This window comes from Panthera onca, chromosome E1, assembly GCF_046562875.1.
Source record: "Panthera onca isolate mPanOnc1 chromosome E1, mPanOnc1 haplotype 2, whole genome shotgun sequence".
Classification (NCBI taxonomy): Eukaryota; Metazoa; Chordata; class Mammalia; order Carnivora; family Felidae; genus Panthera; species Panthera onca.
The window spans coordinates 3,739,390-3,762,643 of NC_138352.1; the positions used below are offsets into that span (position 1 = coordinate 3,739,390).

Below are 23,254 nucleotides of genomic sequence, written 5' to 3' on the forward strand. Positions count from 1 at the left end.
TCTTGGTTGCCTGGATTTCATCCTCACGTTTTTGTTTTTTTTTTTTTTCTTCCTAGAGTGGTTTGGGTTCCATAGTTTCAAGTTTAGTTGTAGTGTTCTTGAGCTGTTATTTTCCTCAATTGGAAAAAAAAAAGGCTTTTTGTGGCATACGGTGTGTTTCTTTGTTACACACACTCAACTCTTCCTTCCTTCATTCATTACAGGGAAATTTTCTTTTTTTTTTTTTTTTTTTAATTTTTTTAATGTTTATTTATTTTTGACAGAGAGAGAGAGACAGAGCATGAGCAGGGGAGGGGCAGAGAGAGAGGGAGACACCGAATCCGAAGCAGGCTCCAGGCTCTGAGCTGTCAGCACAGAGCCCGACGTGGGGCTCAAACTCACAGACCTCGAGATCATGACCTGAGCTGAAGTCGGCCGCTCAACCGACTGAGCCACCCAGGCGCCCCACAGGGAAATTTTCTGATATATCTGTGTGTACATGGGTTTTCTTGCTATTTGCTCTCCACATTCTCTTCTCTCCTTCATTCTCTCAAGTCTTTTGTCAGTGTCAGTGATTCGATTTTCAGCCATGTTTATTCAGTTGATTGTTGTTTCTAATGGAGAATTTACAATTAACTTTGTGATTGGGTTATTTTTGTCCTTGGTTAATTCTGTTGTTTTATCTTCTTGTCTATGGGTTCTTCTTCTGTAGCCGTCGTGCTCCTACTAGGTCCCCCGTCACTCGCTCCTGATTTTGAGGGTGTGTTTCCTTCCCTCGAGAATGATGGGCCTGCCTTCCTTTCTTCCTTCTCCTTCCCCACCTCTTTTAAAAAACATTTTTGTTTATTATTATTTTTTAATATTTATTTTTGAGGGAGAGAGAGCACGAGCACAGGAAGGGCAGAGAGAGAGGGAGAGAGAGAATCCGAAGCAGGCTCCAGGCTCTGAACTGTCAGCACAGAGCCCGATGTGGGGCTCAAACTCACAGACCATGAGATCATGACCTGAGCTGAAGTCAGATGCTTAACCGACTGAGCCACCCAGGTGCCCCCCCCCAACTTTTAGTTTGTTTTTTAGTTGGTGTAATATTTTTATAGCTGTCTAGACACTTTTTCCTTTCATCTCACCTGGGCTTTAAGTGGGCAGCACTCTCCGAATCTCTTCATTTTGGTTTATACACGTGAATTGTCTCTGACTCCATTTCTGCCTTTTTTTTTTTTTCAGCCTTTTTTTTCAGCCTAGGTTTCAGTTTGAGGGCAAAGGTATTCTGTTGTATTTACTTTCTGCAGTTTGAGATTAGGATAAGGTCGAGGAGGAGAACTTAGGTGAGGGCAGTGACACACTTTGTTAGAGAAACTGATACCTGCTATGTCTTTTAACATTTTGCTAATGTCTTCCCCCAAGATTTGCTTTCTGTATTGGACTGGTTTTTCTTTTCTTTTCTTTTCTTTTCTTTTCTTTTCTTTTCTTTTCTTTTCTTTTCTCTTCTCTTCTCTTCTCTTCTCTTCTCTTCTTTTGTCTTTTCTTTTCTTTTCTTTTCTTTTTTAATGGGAACTCTGAAGCCTGTGCTTCGATCAGAATCAGCCACAATTTTTCACTTTCTCATCCATCTCTTTCCAGCAGCCATTTCCACTGATGAAGTTACGCCCTTACCCTTACCTTAGAAGATGTTCCTCAGCAGTACTTTGCTCAGCATTTCTGCCTCTGGGGAAGGAACAGAATAGTAGAGCCTCTCTTTCTTTCCTTGACTACCACCCTTTGCCATGGATGGCCAAGGTGATAACCTTCTTTCCTTGTTTGGTTGTTGCCAGTGAATGTCCTATTGTGTTTTACATTTGTTTTGTTCCTTTCACAATTTTTCAGCAGTCTTTCCCCAGAAGTTGTGATGCCAGGTGTGTTCGCCATGAGGCACTGGTCGCCTTGGAAGCCACTTGTTCCCTTCTTGCCAAAAGCATCCCATCAGCAGCTGAGTGACTGACTGTCAGGGTGTTACAGGGAAGTCTTGTGGATTAAGACGGACATTGTATTACCTTGGTAGCCTTCACCCGTGTCCAAACTTCAGCTTTCATACTTCTGTTCACTTGAAATGAGCGCAGTCACCACTGAGTTGTAAGACACGTCTATCCCGAGGGCTCCTAACTGGAGACTCCTCCCCTTCCTCCTTTCCCAGCCAGAGCATGCAGAGGACCTCTTTTTTCTACTTCCTGTAGCTTTAACCCATTCTTATACCAAGGCTTCAGAATATAGATTTTGTAATTTGGTTATGTTCAAGGTTATTTTAGTTAGTATTCTGTACCACCAGCCCCTTTAAAAAATATGTTGGATGGGGCGCCTGGGTGGCGCAGTCGGTTAAGCGTCCGACTTCAGCCAGGTCACGATCTCGCGGTCCGTGAGTTCGAGCCCCGCGTCAGGCTCTGGGCTGATGGCTCGGAGCCTGGAGCCCGTTTCCGATTCTGTGTCTCCCTCTCTCTCTGCCCCTCCTCCGTTCATGCTCTGTCTCTCTCTGTCCCAAAAATAAATAAAAAACGTTGAAAAAAAAAATTAAAAGAAAAGAATGGCTCTTGTAGCTTTCCAAAAAAAATAAATAAATAATAAAAAATAAAAAATATGTTGGATGTATTCTGTCACTTCTATAATTATGCTTCTGGTTTTGGAATTTCTGACGTTGAGGTGTGTTACTGAGATGTGTTGGTCTTCTATGGGTTGTGTACCGAGAAGTAATGACTTCTGTCCCCATTGTCGTTTTCTTTATGAGATTTTTAAAATATGTTCAGGCCACATTTGCCAGCACTGATTTCACTGGAAAGCAGTTACCAGGACTTAAAATATACATTCCGGGGCCCCCAGAGACTTGCATATTTGGTGGTTTCATCTTGGTCTTTCTCAGAGCCTGGAATGTACTTCTGCTCTTGGACACGTATGTGAAGCCTCACTTAGAATGGGGACGCCGGCACCAGACTGCACAATGATTTAGTCTGTGATGGATGGCTGTGCTTTCAGGGACTTCAGAACTTTAAAACTTCACTCTTGAACTTCGTGTGTAGTCTGTGTTGGGGGGGTAGCATAGTGGATGGAGCATCATCTCCTATTTTGACCTCCAAAAATGATAGTTGTTGTCAACCTAATAGTGTCTAGGCTATAAAGCCATTTTCTCACTTGAACCCCAACCACCAAGGCATCAAGCCCAGCACCTAAGGGCACTACCAGATGCTACCAGACGCTTGCACTTGAGGGCTATTCACGTTACTCCCCCGGAAGACATGTCAAGCTGCCTTTTTTCTTAAGTTTATTTGTTTTGAAAGAGAGAGAGAGCGAGCAAGCGAGCATGTGCACATGAGCCGGGGAGGGACAGAAAGAGAGGGAGAGAGAGAATCCCAAGCAGGCCCTGTGCTGTCAGTATGGAGCCTGATGAGGGGCTTGATCCCACGAACCGTGAGCTCATGACCTGAGCCAAAATCAAGAGTCAGACACTTATCCGACTGTGTCACCCAGGCTCCCCGCCATCTGCTTTTGTACACGTAGAGCGGGTATACCTGTCCAGTGTAGATACCTGGCCCACAGCCCCGTGCTTTCGGATTAGGGAACTTAAAGCTTTCCTTCCTTTATTACAGGGAGCTCTGTAGCTGGCCTTACTGAAGCACGTTCCTGGGTGATGGTGCATCCTATTCGCCCCTGTAGGATAGATTATGGGTTCTGGACCGCTTCGACACAGAGACCTCGTTGTCACTGAACATTCGTCTTTGTGGATGCTGTGTACTTTTACATCCTCCACATTTTCTGCGACTTACAACCTCCTGGTCACCATTAACTCCATTAGACATTATTGTTGGTCAACCAGAAGTATCTATTAGTCCAAGATAAAGTACTGTACTTCATGTTTGCTTTTGAGATACACCCACAAGTAAAAGATGGAACTAGAAAAGCCAAAAAACTCTGTTAACATTTACTTACGTGGAAGGGGCTAGGGACCAGTAAAATCTTCAATTTAATCCACTTTGATCCACTTTTGGATCCACTTTGATCCACTTTGATCCAAATTTGATCCACTTTGATGATGGCCTTTGTGGTTATGAATATCATCATTATGTTGTTTCCAGAGCATTAGGGTTTTTCTTCTGGACTCTGCTATTTATCAGGAGAAGACGTCTGCCAGAAGGTACTAACAGTGAGGAATCCTGGGCAAAGACCAGAAAGGGTTCATAACACCTAGAGGTTGGCCAGGTAGTGTTGGTGTGAGCAGACAGGCCTCTGCTATTTCACTTTAAAAGGCTCTCGCAACCTGAGATTTATTCATTCATTCACTAGCGTCACTGAGCAATGGGTCCTGACAAAATAACAAAACATTACTAATTTATGAACATCTGACTTTAGGCTCGAAATTCTGCTATCTCTATTTCATTTGTTCCTGATTTTTAAAAATGAATAAACTGAAATCTGAACATGGGCAGGTCATTGATCAGTCTACAAGAGCTCTTCAAATAACTCGGAGACAGTTACTATGAAAGTACCTTACTTAGAGCCTAGAATGAGGCAGCACCATTACTCATAATCTATCTGATAGTGACTCCTGATCGTGTGGTGTGTTTTTTCTTGGGGGAAAGAAGTTCTTCTGGACTTCTTCTGCCCTAATTACGGGTCAACTGGTTGCTTTTTCCTAGAGTGTATAAAATAATTGGTTTTCCATCAATTTTAAATCCTATCCATTCTCTCAATGTTCCTGAGACTTTTGAGAATCAGATCTCAGTAGAACTTTCTACCTCCATCCACTTCTTTCAGTGTGTTACATACTTAAATGATTTTAATTAAAACTTACAAATTTATTATAATAATGCTTGATAGTGTAACACTGAGTAGAAATAATAATGTGTCCAAGAACTAAAAATATTCTAACTCAATAATTCATAAACTCAGATGCCTGAAATAATGCAGTAATATCAACAAAACGTTGAATTCTCTCTTTTTTTGCGATTAACATTATAGTTGTGTGAATCACAGAGTAAAGCATGCACATTAATTTTAAATAAGAAAGCTTTGCTACTTGGTAGGTAAGCAGACGATGTTGATGTTATTTTTTCTATATGTTGCCAACAGTAGAATAATATGGAAGAAAGATCCCTACATTTTAAGTAGGCACAAATTCACTAGAATGCATCTTTGTTCTCAGATGCAAAATAAATATTTCTATATTATTTTATACATTATTTTGTTCTGATAAGTGGATATGAAGAGCGAGTATCCTTTTCTTTCTTCTAAATAGTATAGTACATTTATGAGTGGCCAGAAATTTCGTGCTCATTTTCCAACTCCAAGAAAAATCACAGTAAGGAAACATGTTGAAACCTGTGTGTAAGCACATTCAGTTCGTGTTTTGATTCTTAAGTTGCAATTAGAGGATGAGAATTTCAATTCTCAAAAGAAAAGAAGTTCTGAAATTTAGCGTAGCATGTACGCCTGGAGAAATGAATGCTATCGCTTTAAGATAAGGTAGGCTGGTGATTCATTGCACGACACAAGAAACAAGATCGATTTGGAGCAGGCTCCTACTGTTAGCTTTTTTGAAGATGGATTCTCACGCCGAAAATAACACAACATATTCTAGATAACAGCAGTTTTTTCCCCTGAAATCCACCAAAACTGAAGAAAAATCCAAGTGACTGTTCTTAGCAGCTGTGTGGCCTGGAGTTCACTGGGGAAGCTGGCTTCCTGCAGTCCCCTATTCATCACCTGCTTCAAAGACAGCCTGGCTGGCTATAGTTTGCAGGCCAGGTAGGGTGCCATTGTGCACAGTCTGGGAGGATTAGTATCAAAGCTGCGGCAACCAGGCCCTTGGTCTCGGGCTGCCATTCAGTCTAGCAGGGAGAGGCTAAGACTGGCCAAGGTCACAGTCTCCAGTGTGGAGTGGACTGGGAAAGGATCCTGAGAATAGAATGCTCTTTATGAAATCATGGCGCAAGCCTGCAGCACAGCAGGTGCCCTTCTGGAACACATAACATCTGTTTATGTTGGTATACCGTAGCTGACAACGAGATAATAGAGCTTTGAAATTTATCATTTTATTTTTTTAAAAAGACAACTGTATATACAATAATCCAGATGCGTATTTAGCTTCGATCTTTTATTTGAAAATCATAAAGAAAACTGACCGATTTAATTGCTGCTTTTTACGTGTATATATTTAAGCAAACAGCAACGCGTACTGACTATTAACCATTTGTAACCATTGCTGATCAGTAATACCCGAATTCTTGGGTAGGAAATACGTAGCATTCGACATAATTTTTTTCAATGTTCAGGCATTTATGTCAACAGATTGCAGAACGATTTCCTGCATATGCCCAACTGGCTTGAATATTAGGAGGTTTGGATAAAATCACCCCCTCCCCCCAGACGAGAGTATTTCAAGGGTGAGGTAATCATGACGCAAAAATAAAATTTTCAACTTGGACAAATTAGAGAAAAATTAAGCTGTCCATGAGTTGTCATGACGACAAGGATGTTCTGTTGATGAACTGTCCTCCTCATTGTCCAATCAGATAGTAGAGCTGAAGCTGGAGCATGAACAGGAGAAGACGCACCTATTACAGCAGCATAACGCAGAGAAGGATAGCCTAGTCCGAGACCATGAACGGGAAATTGAAAACCTGGAAAAACAGCTTCGCGCTGCCAATATGGAGCACGAAAATCAAATTCAAGAGTTCAAGAAACGAGATTCACAGGTAATTATCAATAATATTTGATAAAACGGCTGTCTATTTTTAAAAAGTCATCAGCGTTTAGTGTTTTCCTATTATTCTTGTTGGTGCACGCTGTTTGATCATTTGCAAAACTGACATATAAATGTGATTTTTTTGTTTTCTTCTCCCCCCCTCCCCCCGTTTTGAGGATGAATAAGGCTTTAACTACAGAAACCACAGGTAGCCAGATTAAAAATCCCATGGCGCGCTATAACTTGGCCCCTTTTTTATAATCTTGTCTCAGTTCCTTTCATGATGGATTTTTTTTTAAGGTATCTGCCCCTTACCCCTCCCCTCAGCCTCTGCAAATCCCTACGAAATATATCAGCCTTACTCCTTGCTTTTTGTTTTAATCTCTGTAGGTAATCAAGCAGCTGTTTTAATATTTGCTTTTCCTTCCTGGTGTTGCTTTTTTTTTTTTTTTTTTTTTTTTTCATTAGACTCTATATTTGATTAGATCACTCAGATGGCAATTGGTAAAAATGACTCCAGAGAAGGGCTATTTCCCATCAGGTCTGTCGCTTTTTCCGATATGCACATGCCCCCCAGCCTCCACCTCTGTAGTCCCTGTTGGAAACCATTTGGCAGAATAACCCCCAGCTGTGGTAGCATTTGACTCTTCAAACTTATGGATGAAATGTGCACTGTCAGCATGGAAAATTATCTTTATAAATTTCAGATGAAAAAAAATCTTATTGGGTGTGGGCATCTTTGTGGTACAATACGTTCTTTGGGGTATATATAATCAAAGGCCTTTCGTGTATCCTCCTGAGATTGCTGTGAAATTTTATTAAAGAAAAATTGAAGAGCAACTGATAACAAAAAAAGATAATTTTCTTTTCTAATAAAACCATATCATCTACTAGGTCTAATAAATACCTCTTTTCCCATTGAAATCTTAACCATATTATTCATATCACATACAAGCTTCTTCCTCAATATCCTTTCTCCCCAAATGATATAATTTTTAAACAATGAACTAAGCCTTCTATTTTTTATGACATGTGTTTAAACAATTTTATAGTCATCTAGACTATAAAACTGCTGATTAAGTAAGATGTTTATTTCTTGGGTGGAGGGCGGGAGGCGGTAAGGCAAAGAATAGGAGTTCTTGGTTATTTTTCATTTGACCTTGAGTTGTCTTTTACCTTCAGAGAATGACTGGGGCCCAAAAGTATACTCAGCACAGATTTTTTTTGTCACTAATATACGCTTATAGGAGAATTATTTTCAATTTGTTTTATGGGGGATTTGCTAACTGAAAAGGTAGTCATTGTAGTAGCCATGGTACCCGAAGAGTCAGGTGGTTCCTGCTAAGTCAATGTGGGTTATATTTTTGCCACCAACCTCATCAGAGCCTTTATAAAATATAAGCTGATCTTCCGATTGTTAGCCATATCATTTACTAAGAATATTTTCCAACTTAACATTCTCCTTCAAAGATGATGCTAAGCCTCAGCATTGTCTTCAGTGATAAAGTATTTGGGTTCTGAGTCTGTGTAGGGTCTGTTTGCATAGTAGAATTGAGTCCGTGATACAATAAAATACCTTAGTTTATATAACTCCCACTGTTTTGGTGCTGTTATGGAAAGCCGACAGTAGTGGAGGCCAAATTTAGAGGACATCTTTGTGATATTACATATGTCGTATCTGCCATATATAGGGTGCGGTTCACCCAATAACAAAAGGGAAATTTTAGAATTATTACGTATAATTAAGCCACAGGGAGAGTACAATAAGGTTCTTAATTGAATTTCTGCTAATTGAAATAATCAGTATGGGGACCATATGACCTCTTCAAATGCTGTAGCATAGGATTGTGTCTCTCCTATTTTGTCTTTCTTGGAACAATTGGAATTGCTGTCATAGGAACGCCTAGTAAAGCAATGGAAACTTAGGCTAAATGCATTCTTGATCTGAATGAAAATGATTTTCTGTGGAAGCCAAACTTGATTGATTGTTTTTAGAGAATGTATTTTTTTTTTTTAATTTGCCAATGAGTTGTATTTTTGAAAACCTTATCGTGTGTACCAAAATGCTAATAATTTGTATTTATTTTGGTTATTCACTGAGGGTATTAATTCAGAGTTTCCATCAGGTAAGTTCCAGATTTTCCAAATATGTCTTTTCATGATTGTGACTTAAATAATGTGATGTGTGAAGCCTTTTAAGTCCTGAATTCCATTCACAAATTTCAGAAAAACAAAGTGGACATATATTTTTAAAAAATAGAAGATCTTCTTTTCCAAATCACTGTTTTGTGGCTTGACACATGTATTATGTACCTTAAATATTGGATTGGATCATTTTTCATTTTAGGTCCAGAGAGATTTGATTTTCAGTTCACGTTTGGCTACTCCCGTTTAGCAATGGAGGCCATTTTGTAAAAAGGACTGTTTGAAATACTTAACCAAAAAAGGACCAGGGAAGTACCAATTTTGGATACTATAGCTTTGCTTGCTGCTTTTTCTTCTATCAGATTTGTGAATTCAGACAATATAGTAAAAGTCTACTTTTGGCTTCTTCCATATATATTATGTATTATATACTGATAAGAAAACCATTATCATAAAGTATAGTTACCTACCGTAAGGTAAATCATATATCAGACAGGAACTCCCTTTAGGTGAATGTGCTATATAATTATTACAGGTTACTTTATACCCAAGGAATTTCTGTTTTCTAGAGAAATCATAAGGTATGGCAATGCAACTAAAGATAAGTTAACCATTTCTTTCATTTTATTTGGTGTATTTGGCTAATTATTCTATGCATATATTGTATCTTTGTCATAATACCTTGACTTCCAATGGTAGGATATTTTATGTGGTGATACTTACATTTGCTAAAATGCATATTAAATTTTATCACCTTCATAGAAGATGGTCAGCCTGGTGTCTACCTGAGGTTACAATGTTTAAGAAAAAGCATCCAGATCAGTAGGTACCAAGACATATAGAAAGTCACAGCCTCAGTGTCAGATATTTCTCATTTGCCAGATCCCTCTTATTGAAATTAATTTGGAGGATGATTTGATTGACTTAATCATGTTTTTTTCACATAAAGAAAATTCATAGTTTTGTTATGATCACCTTAGGAGAACCTCTTCTAGCATGGTGATTCTGCATGTGATTTTGCTTTTGAACTGCAGCATAGTGAGAGAATTTCTCAGTTTATTCCTTTGAATTATAAGAAAAACAGAACATAGGTTCCCTGACTTCTCAGTTGTTCTCTTAGGACCCTGAACCACTTGGAGATCGCTTGATCTTTTATGTTTGTTGCCAGAGTGAGTGGTGTGTATGAATATTGTAGAGGACCTTTGAGATCCGCCCCAAAGGTGGGGTTCCCATCATAGGACAGCTGTCTATGTCACCTGTTGAGGTACGGGCCCCTGGAAGACTCAGGGTGACCACAGCAGCCACTGTGAACCGCCATCAGTATAAGGCAAATTAATAGAGCCGACTTGGGAGATGGTTGTCACGAGATCCAAAAATACATGAAACTTAAAATTTGCATATAGGAGATGGAATCTTTCCTAACTTTGGGATCTTGATGCTTTTCTTGATTTCCTAACCTGAGAATCATGATGCTATTATGAACGAGTTTTGCATAATAAATGGACAGAACATCTTGGTTTTGCCATATTGATTCACAGTAAGAGGCTGTCCTATGGCTAATTGTAAAATGTAGGGTTTTCAGAAATCTTCTTCTTTCTCTCTTCTACTTAAAAAAAGATTTCCAGAAAAGATGTTTGTGGTAAGACCATTGTAATTTTTAAAATTATATCTCAGTGACATCACTTTCTTTTCCATGAATTTGGCAATCCGGGCCCAGATTAAAAATGTTCATTTCTAAAACTGGGTGTGTGCCTGTGGATGGTGGACTAAATATTGGCTGTTCTAAGATTCTTCTAAGATTACTTATGGATGAATTGAGCAATATGTACATTCTAAACATTATAGCTAAACCTGTACATGGTCTTTGGGCTTTTTTCGGGTAGCATTTTTCCATTGGAAACATTGATTTTAATTTTTTTATATGTCAACCACTTTCAAAAAGGATGTGAGGCGGCATTCTGTAATAAACAAACATTTAAACAGCTAAAATATAACTGAAAATAGTAATTAAGCAATGAACGATATTCACTCCATCAGGAAACCTATACTACTTTTAAAAATGCTTTAGTGACATACCAGTTTTAGCTCTGAGCTCACCTAGAAGCCACAGTGAAGAGGGGAACATGATGAATTGTGACATTCTGATGATCTGTGAAAGAAATCATACCAGTTCACTTTTTTTCTAGCTCTCAATTCTGAGAGAAATATATGACAGAGGACTTAGCCTAAAGGATACTGACCGATATAACTGTTGACATCTCTATGTATTAAAACATTTGGCAATGAAATGTGGTGGGAACATCTTGGAGTCTTTAAGTACTTTCACAAAATGTAATGAGCAGGTTATATTTTAATGCGCCCACGTTTCATTTTGATCAAATAAAATGATGAATACCATCATGCTCAATATCAAAAAACACACGTGCTTCAGGAGCTCCAATTTTGTACATATGAATCAAATGAAAGGATATTTTAAATCGCGAGACTAGCAAAGTCTAGTACTTTCATTATGTGACTGATCCTGTAGCCCTTACAAAGCATCTTTGGAGAAACATGGCTGAGGTTAGAGGTAGTTTAAAAGCTAATGCCCAGCTGTTCATTTCGAAATCTGTTGCTCTCTTTCTTCCAGCTGATTCTCTTGTCCTCTGATTTTATACTATGGAAAACTATAAGAAATAAAAGCAAGTGATAATTTGGTTCAGGAGCATAGGGTATTTGTACCTGTACTAAAACAGTTCCCTTTCTTCCTCCATGACCAAAATGGTATCTCATCGTCTTTTATTCACTAATATCATTTACTTGGTTTTGAGGTAGTAAATATTTTCATTTCTTTGGGTCAACTGGACAGATCATGTGGAAAAAACAAACTATGTAAATATTTCCCCCCTACCGTAATGAGGCTGTTGCGGTCAAGGTAACCCTGCTTTTTTGTTCCCTTCCTGTCCCTGGTGACACCCACAGTCACATCAGAGTGGATGCCTGGTTTCCAGCTGTGTGCACACCGTGCTTTGATACTTACCCACGATACACTAAGTTATTTGTAGTAGAGGGAGAGAGGCATGGAATTAAGCGTGGTTTCAGTATTAGGTGGGTTTTGCTGCAATGCACATAATGTGTAATGTCAGACATAAGAAGGGTTGGTGGGAAGATGTTTTTAACAATTTATTATTCTGCGGAAAGAAAGTAAGACTTTTTCAGTGGACTTGTGGTAAAACCACACATTACAGATTTCAATTTATTTTCTTTAGATGAAGCTTTATGGTATTATCGAAGAGCTGCATTTAAGACCGATCAAAAACTTACTGCATACATTTAGAATATAAACAGAGGTTTTCCTAACTGAGCCACTTTGAAAAGCCTGTACGGGCAATACTGTTTTTCTGATACCAAAAGCACAGGTTATACAGAAATTTCCAAGGAGGATCAAAGTTCATTTCATATTTTGACACAGATATATTGATGCAAAGATCCTGTTTTATCAGTAGCCAATGGTGTTTTGTCTAATAGTATTACATATGAATTTAGTAATATGTTTTATTTATATGTTATATGTATTACTATGTATAAGAATACGATTTCTTAGGTACTTAATTAGGAGAAAATATAGGAAGATGACCTTTCAAAGTATACATTTTTTGTAGATCACTAGCCTTCTTTTTCCATTATAATTCTAAAATTCTGTAATTATTTTCATCTTATAGGCACACAAATAGCGTATATTCCTATAATTAAACTATTATAAATAATTCAACTTGGTCCTCGTCGTGGAGAAAATTACATTACGTTGAAAAAACAATAACAGGCTGAGACAAGGAAATTGATTTCTCTAGGAATGATCCATTTGTAGAAGTATTATACAGTGTATCTTTAGTCCTGTGCATATTTTTTAAATGTGGCAGTTACCATGGAAACCACATTCCATGGCATGTGGTCCACTTTTAGATAAAGCATATTCCTTTTAAAGACAAACCTTCCAAATAATGGCATGAAGTATTCCCTTTGAATCAACAACTTTGTGTCAATTAAATGATTGCTTTAAAAATCCGTCTTTTGTTCTCACTCTACTTCATAGATTTTTTAGATAGATTAAAGTTGTCCTTGAAGAAGTAATAATTAAATGCTGGGGATATTTAAAACAGGGGGTACAGTGGTGAAAACCGGGGAGATGGCGAGGGACAAGTGTGTGGACACAGGACGTTGTGCCGGACGTGCACCTGTGCAGGTATCTGCGTATCCAGCAGCAGCACAGCCAGACTGAGTAAAGAGATGACCACATCCAATTATTCTCAGTTTACAGATGAAGAACCTAGGGTTCAAGGCCACTACCTTGCCCAAGGTCACAGAACTAGCAAAGCAGGGCTCCTTAATCTTAATTCAGTACTCGTCCGCGATCCCCCAGCCTCTTGCAAGAGAGATTTTAGATTCGGGGAGAGACTCGGACATGGCAAAAAAGGCACAGGGTTATACGTGAGCCCTTGCCTAGCATGAGAGAGACGCTGGTACCCTGCTCCCCAAGCTGAGAGGCTCCTCACCATTTGCATTTCTTTCCGTGAGTTGCCATACTTGCCGTTGCTGCAAAGTCCTAATTGAATCCCGCTGCGTGAGTTCCAGCTTTAGTAGGCAGTACCTCCCCGAACAGCACTGAATTCCTGTGCTTGTCTGTGCTTCACAGCGGCGGCGGCAGCAGCGGCAGCAGCAGCAGCAAATGTTCATTGCGTGCTTTGCGTGCACCAGGCTCTCTGCTAGGTCCTTCGCGATGCACCATCTCTTTGAACCCTTCCAACCCCCCATGAGGATTAAACTTCCCATTTGGGAGCTCTGTTTGGACCTTCTTGCCTGGGTCCAAAGATGAATGTATGTCAGTCCATTTTATCAAGGAGACAAGTTTCAGAAAGCATAAGTAGAATGCCCAAGGTTACAAGTGTGTGGACGCAGGACGTTGTGCCTGTGTAACTTAGTAGGTAAGTTAGTGTAGCTGAGACTCGTGTGGCAGAGTCCCGTGCCCCATATGCCTCCTTGTGTGTGAGTCCGTCGTCTCTGGGTTTCATTTATTCTGCATAGATTGCACTATATTTTCGATGTTGGATTGTCAACTCATGGCTAGATTTAACGTACTGATACCCATACCTCAGACCGTTTAAATCCAAATCAAGATTGAGCAACGGTTTCAAGCTTTCTCCGACGCCACAAGCCATGGCTGTGTCTCTCTTCTGAGACACATTTAACTCTGAAGAGACAGGCAGTTCTTAATATTTTATTTGGAAGAGAATTCCTTCCCACAAATTTCAGAATTTGTAGACTGGAAAAATAAATATGTTTTTGAGATGGGTTCACTTTTGGCTTTTGCATTATTACTGAAATGAGAAGATGTGTCTAGAGGAAGAATGTAGGAAGCTTTTACGTCAATGAACCTACCCATCTCGATAAAAATTAGCAGGAATCTGCACTTAGTACTGGTGAAATGCGGTTTGGTGTCGATGGCCTATTCTAGGCGAACACCTATCATAGTCACACACCAGTTTGGAATTTCACATGTGATCCCTTCACTTTATGGAATGAATTTTTAAATCTCAAAGACTTCAGTTTCCCACTTTTTCCCCTAAGGGAACCCGTGTAATGATCCTTATTGCATGACAACAGCTAGTCCAAACCTTTTAGAAGTGAGGTCAAGGCGGTTTAGTCAATTCAAACCCAGAGACTCTCTAGAAATACAAGGAATAATCAGAAACCGTGTTTCTTTTAGAATCCTCAAAGACAATTTATGTTGATGCAGTTATAGCTCAATTCTAGACTGACTTTGGTCCGGATGAGAAGTTTTCAGATGAATTCTTTTCTTTACATAAAATACCCCAGAGATAAATTGTTATTCCACATCCTGAATGTCATTCCCATTGACATAAGGAAAAAATGCCTTCAGTTATTTTTAGCGTTTTGCTCCTCCTTGTCCTTTTCACCTCTGCCTCAAAAAAATTACTAAGAATGTTGGCAGAAATTATCTTTGAGGAAACACTGCATGAATAACTCTTCTTTCTTGATGTCTTGGAAAAGTCGTTTTTGGATTTCTGACTCAGTCCGTTCTCTGAGAGACATCCTTGATGTCTTCATTTATACATTTGAGGTAATTTTTTGTGACAGAGAGGTCGGAGCCAAAGTGCAAGAAATGATTGGCAAAATGATGATATCATCACACGTTCAAAGCCCTGGCAAATTGAAGCTTATTAAACTGTCATTTTGTCTTCCATTCAGGACTAATTGGAATCATGCCTAGTTGCATGATAGGAAAGATATTTAACACCTGAGAATTTCTCATGAGAAAAACGACAGGAATTGATGCCAGGGAGACCGTAAACTCATGTCTGAGGAGGAGAGCAAGGCATTACATGAAAATAATCGTCTATTTTCAAGCTACTTTAATGTTTGTGTACAGACAATGTTTGAAAAATACTGTTAATAGGAGATAATAAAAAATTGGCCTAACTGAGCCTTAAAGCACTGAAAATGGTGGATTCATGTGAAACTTGGGAGTAGTGTTTTCCCACTGAAAGGAATGTTCAAATTCAGCGAAAATTCTTTTTCGTCACTTATCTTACATTGTTACCTGGCCTCTCAAGTATTTTTGGATAATTGTGTCCTGGGAGGTTGGAGAGAGATCACGAGAAATCAGAAAGAAACTGTACACAATTCGACTTGCAGGGTTGGAAAATGTGTGTTATTTTTCCGGTTCATTTTGATTTGTTTTCCTTAGGTAGGAGGTCAAGGCCTAAAAGTATTAGTCCTATTTGAAAATGAGATAATGGCATCCTCTGAGAATGAAGTTTGCTGAAGTATGTGGCCTGGATCTGGGGTCTCTTCCCTTGTTAGTGGGGGCCATTGTAATGCAACATTAGTCTTGCATTGTGCCTGTGTATGTGTGTGTGTGTATGTGTGTGTGTATGTGTGTGCGCGCGTGCGTGCTCAGGTCTCTCCCACTGATATCACTCTGTGGTACACGGGAGCTTCCAGTGAACATGAAACCAACAGCCCAGCCAGCCCCTAGCATCTCAAAACCAGGGAATTTTCCAGTGGAAGGACTCGAAAGGCACAGGTCTTTAAAAAGGTTAAAATTAAACTGGTGATTCATTCATCTTAAGTTTGCCTCTTAAGTCAGTATTTATTAATGAAACAAACCCCAGATCCCTAGGGTCAAGTGGGACCTTATTTATTTTGTTATTTGCAAAGATGTCATTTAATGTACAAAATCCACGTGTTCACCAAATGTTTCCCGAAGAGCTAATTTTTTTGTAACGTAAACGTTATCCCCCCTTGTTGGGCAAGTTTTATAGTAGCTCCAGATAAAGTGATGTTGGCAACGAAAGTGGAGTGTGAGGTTCGAAAACTTTTGTTCTTCAGTTATTCAGAAATTATGCCAAAGCTGTCATTAGACAAAAGCCATGAGTTCAAGGGGTACAGGGTGTTGCCAGCCGCTATTCATGTCAGTCCTGACTGTTCATATCCTGGTTCAGACTTTGGGAAACACGGAGATGCACCCTTGTACTCAGACCTCTGGGATCATCACTAGTGACGGCAGTAAATGTCACAACCCGTGCCTACAAAGTTGGCATTTCTTTTTTTTTTTTTTAATTTTTTTTTTCAACGGTTTTTATTTATTTTTGGGACAGAGAGAGACAGAGCATGAACGGGGGAGGGGCAGAGAGAGAGGGAGACACAGAATCGGAAACAGGCTCCAGGCTCCGAGCCATCAGCCCAGAGCCTGACGCGGGGCTCGAACTCACGGACCGCGAGATCGTGACCTGGCTGAAGTCGGACGCTTAACCGACTGCGCCACCCAGGCGCCCCCAAATTTGGCATTTCTTAAAATAAGTCGTTCAGTTCAGAAATAAGACTAGTAAATCTTCTCCTGAAAATCATCATTATCGTTAACTATTCTGATGGCTTTTTGAAATCTCATTGTTCCACACTGATGTCAACAAAAGGGAACTGTGACTTCAAAAGTTTAGTAACTGTGGCTCTTCAGATAACATATGAATCAAGTTTATTTCCATATACATTTTTCCACCTGTAAAAATTAGGCAGAATTATGTATATGGAATTTCCTCATGACAGAGGCCATATTCAGCTTGATTCATTTATTCAATGAAGATTTCTTGAGTGCTGTTCTGTACCAGGCTCTGAGGCTGGGTGTTTCAGGAGGTGCGTTTCACATCCTGGTGCATGTGAATATTGTCCCAGGGTTATGTAGAGTGTGGCCCATCTAGCCCTAAGGGGGTTCCTGCTCTGGGTATAGAAAAGAACAAGAGAGACCAATACTCTGCTCTAAAGGAACTTACACTTGAATGGGGGAAGGCAGATGATAACACAAAAACAGCCAAAGTGACAGGGAGAGCATCACATAGCAATAATGGGTAGGTTGAAAATTAACCCAGAGAGGTATGACAGGTGACTGAGTGATTGTCTTAGCGAGCCACCAGAGAAGGCCTCTCCAACGAAGAGCTGTCTGAGCTAAGAAAGATCTGATTGAGGAGAAGCCAGCCAGGCTGAGGGGACAACCAGTGAGGAGACCCTGGAGGAGAATAAATGTGGTGTCTTCAAGAAATAAAAAAGGAGGTCTGATGGCATGAACGTAGCAGGTACGGGGAAGGTTACAGGGACTTTGAAGATCTGGGATTCCATTTTATTAAAAAACAATTTTTTTTGATGTTTATTTTTGAGAGAGAGAGAGAGAAGAGAGCATGCGAGCACGAGCGGGGAGGGGCAGAGAGAGAGGGAGACAGAATCCGAAGCAGGCTCCGGGCTCTGAGCTGTCAGCACAGAGCTCGATGCGTGGCTCAAACCCACGAACCGTGAGATCTTGACCTGAGCTGAAGTCGGACGCTTAACTGACTGAGCCACCCAGGTGCCCCTGGAAGACAATGAGAGGATTCCAAGCCGTGTCGCGACAGGATCCAGTTCATGTTTTTTGAAGTCCATTCAGGCTGTTGTGTGCAGTCCTGGGTTTCTATTTGATATATGTATTTGAGTCAGTAGGACTTTCTGATGGGTTAGGTGTGGGAGGGGAAGGAAAGAGGATTCTTTAGAATTTTAGTCTGAGCTGTTAAGATAAATGATGGGGTCAAATATGACAATGGTTAGGAGGGAATAACAACAAAATCAAGAGTTCTGTTGTTGCCAAGCTGAGTTTGAGTGACATCTTTAACATCCAGATGGAGATGTGTCAGCTGAGGAGTTGAGTATACGGGTCAAGGTTCCAGAAAAAGGAATTTGGACATCATTGCCATGTAGATAGTAATTAAAGCATGGACCTGGAAGCAATGACCAGCTTCTTATCAAATATGAAGACAGTGATGCTGGTTCATGGCCAGCCTCTACCACTTAGCGTCTGCTATAAACCTGTGACCTCTTTCATATCTCTGATCATCATTTTCACATCTGTAATATTCATTCGTTCATTCATTCATTCATTCATTCACTCAGCATCACCTGTTGAGCTGCTACCACATGTCAGGCACTATTATAGGCCTTGGAATATTAAAAAAGGAACGATCCTTGCCCTCTAGCTTACAGTCTCTGGGGCAATAGGAATTTTGCATCTGGAGGGTAATATGATTCATACCAACGGATAGGAGCAAAGAATGCCTTCCTTTAACATAGACGGAGGATGCATCTTACCACACATAAGAGCAGACATAGTAACACCCTTGGTCAGAAGGACACCCTGCCCAGGCCCTCAAGTCCCCATGAAGGCATCCCTTTGCTATTGACACCACCCGCTTTAGCGTGATGTCTTAATGGGCCCCTTTAAGATACTTCCTTCACCATTCAGTAGGGTGGAGGGAGATTAATATCTTCCTGGCCCCTTTCTATTGTCTGGAAACTTTGCCTGCGTGCCTGCCTTGCCCACCAAGTGTGTAAAGAACTGGTAACTATATCAGCATGAAAACAGACAGTTTTATTCTGTGGCCTTGTCTAGTGTGCCTGGCCTTTAAGCCTTCCAGAGTTACAGATATATGTATATATATATATATATATATATATATATATATATATATATATATATATAGTGTTCTCCCAAGCAGGGTTTATTAGCATATAGGAAGATAAAATGTAGAACTTCTTTTTACATGTACTTGTATTTCATCTTGTAATATATATATATATATATATATATATATATATATATATATATCTCAAAGTACAGCAAAGTGATAAAGGTACTTTGATCCCAAGTACAGAAGATGCGTCTATCATGTGGTACGGGGGCATCAGGTTTGGGGAGGTAATGAGAAGAGATTGAATTAAAGGAGATATCATATGCATTGCATTTCAAAAATGAGTGGAAATTGGCTATGCAAATTAGACTCGGGAAAGCATTCCAAACAGGACTAGCATAAGCAGTACTTGGAGACAGTTTGTACCACGTTGAGAAGTCTGGGCTGGATCCCCTTGTACACTGCCCCCAGTTTGGGGTTTATATGCTCTGTCTGTGTTGCCATTTCTGTGTCTTCCATTTGTCTACCTCCTTGTCCTACTTGTAACTTACTACCCCTTCTGGTAATTATTTAAAACAGTGTTCTCCCAAGCAGGGTTTATTAGCATATAGGAAGATAAAATGTAGAACTTCTTTTTACATGTACTTGTATTTCATCTTGTAAAAATACCCATTTGGGGTGAATTTTTATAACTACATAATGTATCAGTACAGTGATGTTACACATTTATACATGTACACACTGGCTTTCATGCCCCAATTACATTTTTTTTTCATGTTTATTTATTTATTTTGAGATGAGAGAGAGAGACAGAGAGAGGGAGGGAGAGACAAACCCAAGCAGGCTCTACACTGTCAATGCAGAGCCCAATGCGGGGCTTGATCTCACACATCGTGAGGTCATTACCTGAGCCAAAGTCAAGAGTCAGACACTTAACCAACTGAGCCACCCAGGCACCCCGCCCCAAATTTTTATGATAGAAATGTCCAATAACCAACTTCAGGGATCATAACTGTCAACAATCAGAAGTCACTGAGAAACTTTAAGCAGAGGATTAGGAAGCAGAAGGGAGTGACATTGGAGGCTGGGTGACTAGCTAGGAGTCATCCCAGATGATGAGGGACTTGGCTAAGGTATCAGCAGTGGGTGAGTTGACATGGCAGTGAGGGAGAGAGAGGAGTCCCAGGGATGTGGCTTGCTGTGCCACCGGACACTTAGGTGTCCATGTTATTATGTAAGTAAGTGGAAATGCAGGACTCGAGTTCAAAAGAGAGCTCTCCTTTGGGGATACAGATTTGAGAGTCACCAGGATGGAGAGTAATGGATACCAATGGTGAAGATGGGTTTTCCTAAGGACCTGGAGTAGAATGAGAAGAGACGACACTCATTGCCTTAGGGAAGGCGGAGGAAAAAGAGCAGGTCAAGAAGACCGAGAGAGTGGGTCAAAGATGATAGGAAGGGACCCGAGAGAAAGTGGCATTTCACGAGCGAGGACAAATCACAATACTTAACTTCTGGATTGTTTATAAGAATTCGAAATGGCAAGTATTTTTTAATAACCTGATAAATATCAGTTTGTTTATTTCAATTTGTGAACTGTGGCCACACAACATAAATAGACTACTGCACCAAACAGCCAACAGTCCCTGAAGACTGGCCCCACAATCCTCCAGCCAGATGTGGGCTTCGAGAACAGCGAGCCCATTTCAGAGATGGGAAACACGAGACCTAGGAAATGAAGCCGCTCGGGCGGATAGTGGTAGAGTTGGGTATGGTTTGCAGGCATGACTAAACCAGGCTCCCGTAGCAATGTGGGGAGGGTCAGCTATGTGGCCTGCTCCGTGCCTGCGGTCCCTCCACTGCTCCTGAGACCAGGGAGGTTTCAGGTGCACAGAGAGCCTTTCCAGGTTGGGTACAGAGAAAGGTTTCACAGCTCACCTAGGGAAGCAGGGATCGATTGTCTAGAATCACCCAGTAAGATACAAATGAACAAGTTTTGCCTGGGTCTGTGTAAGAGCCAAGAGTTTGAGGGTCTGAGATGGGAGGGAGAACATATCTAGTGTCAGTTGACAGGAGGTAAGATCACAAGCTTCTCTGAAGCTCCCCTAAAAAGCCCAGGTTCTCAGACTGAGTCACTGTGCTCTGAAAAATCTCCCGCCCAGAATAGTCTACCACCGTGCCTGGGATCTGTCAGTTACATTGCTTGAAATATCTCTAAGTAGAATTTGGGTTTTCTCTCTCTTGCTTGCCCTTTTCTTTACTGAATGCATTGGCCTCGACTCGGTGGCCCATGTGAGCCTTTAAAAATCCAAAATGGATAAATCTATACAGTAAAATGCATTCTTGAATAGGTAATTCAGGAGCACTTTTAAAATTTAAATAAGTAACGATATATGGTTAAAAAAAGAAACCCAAATTATCTCTTTCAAGATGAAAATACATCTCCAAGGATTTCTTCCTCTGTCTCCATTCATTTCTCATTTAGCAGATGTCTTCCTGTACACAGTCGCTGTGCTCAAAGGAGGCATACAAAAACAAGTAAGACAAAACCCTTTCCTGGAGAAATTCACAGCCTGGCCAGACCGTTTAGCAAGTACACATAGTGTTGCAAACGGCATAATTGCCGCTATGGCTGTATGGCTACCATATCGTGAGATTGTGTCTCATTAAATTGCTCTCATTAAGCAGAAATCCATTACACTGAAGAAATGGGAGTCTTGAGGGATGCAAAGAGTGTAGAAAGAGAAGGAAGGTGCCGTAGGGGGCTGTAGTCAGAAGATTTGGACATCTGGAGGTGGGGGAGGGGAGCAAAAGACTTAGGCAGTGCAGACGAGGAGGTAGGAAGGTGCTTCTGGCAAGCCCCACCGGCTTTGAAGTTGTGCCCGAGGTGAGCAATGCCCCAACCATAGCCACCTTGAGTCACAAAAGGGGAAACAGCCCCTCCCTTAGGGAAATAAGCCCCAAGACCCTCCAGTCCTCATAGAAAGCCTGGAGACAGGTGAGAGGATACGGGTGAGCTCCTGTAGAATAAGGCTGTAGGCCTCCCGCCCGTGAGAGACCTCCTGTCTCTGGGTTGGGGAGTCCTGGGTCCTCCTCCTCTTGACTTCCCAGGTCGGTTGCCTGATCCTGTTCCAGCACGTTATTCCCTCTCCTGCACTGCATTCCCTGCCCTGGAGCCCCATCTGCTGAGCCGCCTCCATGGGTGTGCTTGCACGACTGGGCTAAAGGTGAGCTGTCACAAGCAAACAGGTGCGTGCCCAAGGGTTTGGCTGGTCACGGCCAGGTAAGATTCCACCAGAAGAAAGAGGCTGTACTTCCGAGCTATTGGAACTGGGACAGTGGGAAATTGGAACATCCACTTTCAAAAGAACGGTCACTTTCCAGAAAACGTGATTCTGTTATATGTAGAAATACAAACATTGTCAACAAGAGATGGCCATTTTAATCGTTCTGTGTATCATTTATTTTGAGACGGGGAATTGAGCGTAACGTGATATGCTAGACCCTTTTACATGCTTTCTGGAAGGAGGTAGGTATTATCCCAGGTTTTACAGAGGGGAAGGCTGACCCAAGCTGTGCAGCTTATAAGTGAAAGGGCTGGGACTCGAACCCAAATCTTTCTGACTTCAAAGCCTGTGAACTTTCTCTCCCCTGCACCTCGTCCTGATGGAAATTGAAGGCATACCCGTTGGTGGGAAAGCCTTTTTGTGCTACCAGTGCTCACTGGTGACTTGTGGTTAACATTCATGAATATCGTGAGGGCGATTTCACAGAACAAATCAAATTGACATGTCAGAACTATTTAGAAGAACAAATAGTTCAGGGATATTCCGAGTCCCTCCCCCAGATCTCAGCAAAGCTTCTCCCTAAAACACGGTATTGCAGCTCTTTGTTTTTGAGTAGTCATTAATGCCATAGCATAGTTATGGCTGCAAGTTTTTCCCTTAAGCGGCTCTTTCCCTTCTGGAACCTGATGGCAGCCCACGGTTGTTTAGATTGAGCTCAGCGATGTTTTTAAACGTTAATTTGGTTTGACATGACTTGGTGCGCAAATTAATTATTCAGGCGCATCTTGCCCCACGTACGTGAAATTGTAGTGAATCACATTCTGCCGACCGCATGTGAATTGTAATGTTACTAGCAATCAGACTATTAAAGAACAAAAGCTGGCAACATATAGTAAGTCTGAATTTGGCCAGTCCCACAAAATTAGCATAAATATGCGAGGCAATCAGAACAGTTTTGGCCTTCCTCGGAAAGTGTCCCCGTTCTTATCTACTTCTAAAAGAATGTGGAATAAACTATTCATTTAACCGAGTATAAAAATATGTCGGCTATGCAGTTATAATCATGTGTCATTAATCAGAAAATACTGCAGAAACTCTGACAAATTAAAAACACAAGGATGTGTCTGCAAGGGTTTTTTCAGCCATTAACA

The 23,254-nt window shown here is 40.7% G+C and overlaps 1 protein-coding gene across 9 annotated transcripts in view; it reads left to right on the plus strand.

Annotated features, from left to right (window-relative positions):
- The window catches only part of CEP112 (centrosomal protein 112), a 415,035-nt gene that overhangs the window by 194,096 nt on the left and 197,685 nt on the right, over positions 1-23,254 (plus strand). For all 9 annotated transcript variants that reach the window (XR_009614112.3, XR_009614106.3, XR_009614109.3 and 6 more), the window contains one exon: positions 6,513-6,695. Coding sequence is in view for 2 of the 9 variants with exons in the window: in XM_060645622.3 (XP_060501605.1) it covers positions 6,513-6,695 (183 nt within the window). In the remaining 7 variants the exon portion in view is untranslated. The remainder of the gene's footprint in view (positions 1-6,512; positions 6,696-23,254) is intronic.